The 6,206-nt window shown below is 22.2% G+C and overlaps 1 protein-coding gene across 1 annotated transcript in view; it reads right to left on the bottom strand.

Moving 5' to 3' along the window:
- Positions 1-632: 632 nt before the first annotated feature.
- PGSY75_1301800 (surface-associated interspersed protein 13.1 (SURFIN 13.1)) overlaps positions 633-6,206 on the bottom strand; it is a gene marked incomplete at both ends in the record, with an annotated part of 8,864 nt that continues 3,290 nt past the window's right edge. Inside the window, 2 exons of the mRNA XM_018787085.1 lie at positions 633-4,814; positions 4,919-6,206. The exon at positions 4,919-6,206 is cut by the window's right edge and continues 3,290 nt beyond it. Of these exons, the coding sequence (XP_018639827.1) occupies positions 633-4,814; positions 4,919-6,206 (5,470 nt within the window). The remainder of the gene's footprint in view (positions 4,815-4,918) is intronic.

The following is a 6,206-nucleotide window of genomic DNA, read 5'->3' as shown; positions in this document are numbered from 1 at the left end:
AAAATCCATTTAAATCACTTTAATGAAGAAAAAAACAAAGAAACATGTCTAAATGAAAAAATATTTTATTTATATACATTTTTTTTTATAGAACTTATAAAAATTAACACTTATGTAATATAAAATTGGACAACGTATAAATTTTTTTTTTTTTTTTTTACTTTTAGATCTCCTTCCAATTTAATATTATTTTGTTATTAATTTTGCTTCATTTCGTGGTTATTCTATTTGAATTTTTGTTCATCTAAAAAAAATTTAAACCTTTTCTTTATATCACATTCTTATATATGTTTAATATTTTTTGATATATATCCTGTCTATATAATTTTTTGTTTTTCAAAAAAAATGTTTATTTATTTTTATTATTTTCATCATATTTTTCATTTAGACATGTTTCTTTGTTTTTTTCTTCATTAAAGTGATTTAAATGGATTTTATAAGACATTATTATTTTTCAGAATTCAGTTACTCTTTTGTATGTGCTTCTTAGGAAATCATATGAATAAGTATGATAATTTGCCTTTTAATTTTTTTTGTTTTGTATTTTCTAAAGAATTATTAATGTTATGTTGTAAATTTATATTATCAAATGCTTGGTATGTATTGTCTTTGTCATTTAATATATTTTTTTATTATGAATATATTGAATTATGAAATGTTTGGATTAATATATTTCTATTTTTTTCATTTTGAATCCATTTTAAATGTATATCATCTATATGTTTTGCGATTAAATTTTTTTGCATTTCGAATAGTTTATTTATATTTGGTTTATTATTATAATAATTAAATAAATTTTGATTAGATAGAGTATTTTTATATTTGTTTTCTCTAGATTTCCATTCATTCTTGAGTTTTTCAAACAAAATATGTTTTTTATGTTCGTATGATATATGTTTATTGTTTTTATTACTTGATTTATTTTTTTTCATTTCTATAATAATTTCTGACATAAACTTTTTTTCATTGATAGAATATTCTAGATTATCTATCAGAATTATACATCTATCTAAAAATATATCTTTCATGATAGAATATTCTTGTTCTTTATATTCTTCTAATATCATCATGTGTATTTGTACAAACATTTTTGTTATGCGTCTTTTTTTCATTGTATTTGTTTTTAGTTCTTCTATATTTTTTCCTTGTATATGTTCTTCAATTAATTTGTTAAAATATTCTTCTTTTTTTCCTTCTTTTATATTTTTAATATGTTTTTGAATCCATGATCTCCACACCATATTTTGATAATCTATGATAGGATTTTTTGATTCGGCATTTGTATTAATTTGAATTTGTTCATTATTCATATTTTGTGTTTCAAATATATTTTCGTTCTGAAATTTATTTATGTTTAGAAAATTTACTTCTGTATCTTTATATTCAGATGGTTCCAATATGTATAAATCATTTTGTATTCTTTCAAACATATTGTCCATTATTTCTTTGTAATACATTTCCTTTGTATTTTTATTTTCTTCTTTTTTTGATTGTTCTACTTTATATGTTTGTAATTCTATTTTCCATTCATTCATAAAACTACTGAACCATTCTTTGTTTTTATAATTCTCTAATAATTTTTTGTTCTCTTCTATCCACTCATTGTATATAGAATTTTGACTATATATATTGTCATAATTTTGTTCCTTTATATTTTGATTATTAAAAAAATCTTGATAAAACCATGGTTCATTTTTTATTTCATTTATACAAGTTTCAAAAAAGAGTTTTCTTATATTTCCCCATTCTTCATTTTTGCATTCTTCCAAAACGGCTAGATGTATTTCTATAATTGTTTTATAGTTTATAATTTCATATTTATTTAATTGATCTTTTCTTTCACAATTAGGAATCTGTTTATTATTTTCTGCGTCATGCATTATGTTATTTAAATGATTATTTGTATCTTTTATATTTGTATCTTTTATATTTGTATCTTTTATATTTGTATCTTTTATATTTGTATCATTATTAAATGTGGAAATTGTTTTGGATAATAAGGAATAATTTTCACTTGGAGTTTTCTTATTTAATTGGATTATTTTAGAATTTTTTTTTGAATGTGTTTCATTGTATATATCAGTTTGTTTGAATATATTTTTTATTTCATCTTTATCATTTTTTTTGTTCGTTTCTGTTCGACTTTTAATGAGCTGAACTTTACTAAATTTTTGATTATTTATATTTTCATCTGATGATATTTTTAACCAATCATATTCATTATCGTCATCTATCCATTTAAATTGCAAATCATCTAAATGTTTAATCAATATATCTTGATGAATAATATTAATTGTATTATTATCTATCATATACTTAGATTCATGATCTATATTATCATTATTCAAATTATGTGATAATGCATATTCTTCATTTATCCAATGGAATTTTGTTTGTTTACTTGCTTGATCAATTTGAATGTCATTCGTCATATGAGAATATTTATTTTGATCTAATATATTATTTTTCACAGAATCAATCATTTCTATTATACATTGATTCATTTCTGTATTTTGTTGTTTTTTCATGTGATTAATACACTTATCTAATATTATTGTTTTAATTTCTGAAATTTCTTCTTTTTTATGTTCTTCTAAAACTTTCATATGTATTTCGATCCAAATCATTGTTAACAGTTTTTTCTTACTATAGTTTCTTAATACATCTATGCTATGATTATTTCCTAAATGAGATATATTTAAGTTTTCTATTTCACTAACAAACTTGTTTTTTTCATCCTGTGTAAAAAGTTTATTTAATGTATCTTCTTGTTCTGATATTTCTGTGTGTTTTACGTGTTTAGCCACCCACTTTTTCCAAATAATTTTTTGTCTCTCAAGCATAATATTTATTCCTGCCTTTTTTAATTGTTCAAGTATTTTTTTTTCATCATCAATTTCTTTATAATAATTTTCTTGGAACTTCCAATTGTTTTTCAATGTATGAAACCATTCTTGATGTTTCCATTTTTCTTGAATATATTTATTTCTTTCTATCCATTTATAGCATAATTTATTGTTTTCTTCTAATATATTTTGTATTATCATTTGTTTATTATTTTGATTTATTAATTGATTGAGTTTTGCAATTGTGTTTTTCTTATTCTGTTCTTCTTCTTTCATGTATTGGTTTATACATATTTCCAAGAAATCTCCTTTGTTTGAAGTCCATTCTTCATTTTTGGAATCTTCTAATAATACCATATGTATTTCTATAATATTTTTTAATTTAGAGATACGTTTATTTGATTCACTTTGTATATTTTGGATATTTTCTTCTGTTTTATTTATATATTGAACTTTTTTTTTATTTGGTATATTATTATTTTGTATATTGTTCTTTTCTTTATTTTTATATTCTATATTTTTCTTTTTATCTTTTGGTTTTTTATAAATATCCTTTTCATTATTCACAATTCTTGTCTGTGCTATTTTTAACCAATCGATTTCATTTTCCTCATCTATCCATTTCATTTGTATATCATTCCAATGTTTCTTTGATACATATCTTTGCATATCGTATAATGAATTTTTGTTTATAGGAAAAGTTTCATTTTTATCTATACATTTGTCTGTTATAGAGTTTAAATATTTATATTCCTTTTTAGTCCAATCTTCTTTCAAATCAATAAACCAATTTTCATTTTTATATATTTTGATTTCTTCTTTTTGCTTTTCTTTTTCTTTTTCACATAGATTCGACTTTGAAGTATTTATTATTTCTAATAAAGATAGATTTATTTCTGTATTTGGTTTTTTTAATATTTCTTCTTTACCATTATTAAGGAAGAATTCTTTATTTTGTATACATTCTTCTTTCATATATTCTTCTAAAAGTACCATATACATACCTACTAAAAAATTTGTCATTAACCTTTTCTTTATTAAATATTCACGTAATTCTTGTTTATTTTTTTTTACATCTAAATTTATGGATTCTATTTGAATATCATTTTTTATATCATATTCCTTGTTCAATTTTTTAAACCATTCTTCTTGTCTATATTTATCTATGAGTAATTTTTGTTTCTGAATCCATTTTCTCCATATAATTTTTTGTTTTTCTATTATGGGATTGTTTGTATCAATAAATTTATTAATTGATTGATTTATATTTCTTCGTTCATTTATTATATTTGTTGATTCAATGTTTACTAGTTCTTTTTTCCATTCATTTATTAAAATTTGAAAGATATCTTCCTTTTTCCATTTTTCTAAAATCGGCTTATTTTTCTCTATCAACTTATACCATAAAATTTTTTGTTTTTCTATATTTCCTACGATATTATGTGGTTCATCTGTATTTACAATTAATATATTATCTATTTCCTTCATATATTCTTTTCTTTCTTCTTTTGTAAATTCTTCAAGACATATATTTAAAAATTCACCTTTGTAAATTTCCCATTCTTCTTCTTTAAATTGTTCTAATACTTGAAGATGTGTTTGTATTATAGTTTTCCAATTTTCCTTATTTTTATTTAATAAATGTAAGTTATTAATGTATTTTTTTTCATTAAATTGTGATGTATTTTGATATTTATCTTTTGAATATTCTAATTGTTCTTCAAATGTATCTAAATGTTCTGTACCTATTTCTTGTCCATTGTGATTACAATCGATTTCGTCATTTGTGCTTTCATGTGAGATAGAATTTTTATTTCTGTCCATAATTTCATCAGGTTTTAAAATTTGTTTAGGTCGAAAATGTTCATGAAGTTCTGAAAATGTGCACATATCTATTACTTCGTTTTCCGTTACAAGTGGTTCAGGTTTTCTTTTTTTTTTTTTATTCCCAAATAGGAAGATGTTCCTCTGTAATAAAAATGGAGAAATAAAAATGTGTATATAAGAAATTATATATATATATCTATATATATATATATATATATATGAATATATTATATATTTAATATTACTTTATTAAAAACTGTCATTATCAAGAAACCGCCCACAAAAACACTAGCTATCTGAATCATCATATTAATCATGTTTGATCCACTAGTTCCATTACGTATATTATTTCCAATAAATATTGATCCATCTGAATTTTTTATTGTTATTTCGGATGAAGGGTTTTCAATATTTAGATTTTCTGAAAAATATGTCCTAGGTAAGGAAAATTTCAACATATTTTGAGGTAAACCACTATGTAAAATAATTTGGTTAGTTAATGTAGGGGAATTGTTTTCAAAATAATTATGGATTCTATTTCCTAAATCTGAATTTTCACTATGAACCTTTGAATTTCTCTTTGTTTCCATAGGAGATGATAACCCTGAACTTTCATATGTAATTGTGTTTTTAATATTTGATGTTGTGGATGTTTGGGGGGATATTTTATATGAATTGCTGTCAACAGAATGGGCGCGAGTTGAATCACTATGTCCCGAATGATGTGTATGTGTTGTAGCAAAATCATTGCCTTGAGAAGCATATTGTGAAGATAAATCGAGCATTTTATACATATATCCTCCATTATTAATATCTTTGTTAATCATGTTCACTCCATTTTCATATGTATGTTGATGGACATTTTGATCTTTATGTGTATTTATTGTATTTGATAACAACATGTCTGATTTTGTATGTTTATTGAAATTATTTTGTAAAGAAGGTTTACTCGTTAGAACTTGTTTTTCATGTAATTGATTATTATTTGTCGAATAAACAACATTTTTATGTTTCAATGATTCTTCAAGCGTACACGGTTTGGTTTCAGTATTTGAAGAATCTGTAAAACAAACTGGTGTTTCGTGTTCTCCATGTCCATCCTCTATTATTGTTGTTGATGGTGTTTCAAAATTAATATTTACTTTTGGAATTTCTACGTTATGAGAAATAGGTTCTGAAATTTCAGAATTTTCTAAACTGCTATTGTTAGTATTAAAATGAAAAGAAATAGTTTTTGGATTTCTATCATTATTTTGTATCTCTGGTTTTTGAAACATTTGAGAAAACAAAGGATTGTGAATAATATCATTTGGGATACCATTAATTTTATCATTATACCTTAACATATTTTCTTTTTGTGGAAATGTTAAAACACGAGGATTATTTACTAGTCTATTACTTGTTTTAGCAGTATTTTCATTAGAAGTAGAATCTAATAAAGGATTTTTTGAAACGGAAAAATCAGAAATATTATCATGATTATGAATATTTTTAAGGATATTATTCCTAGGATATTCAAGGGGAAGATCGAGA

The sequence above is a fragment of the Plasmodium gaboni genome, chromosome 13, assembly GCF_001602025.1.
Source record: "Plasmodium gaboni strain SY75 chromosome 13, whole genome shotgun sequence".
NCBI lineage: Eukaryota > Apicomplexa > Aconoidasida > Haemosporida > Plasmodiidae > Plasmodium > Plasmodium gaboni.
This window is presented reverse-complemented; position numbering and strand designations above follow the sequence as displayed.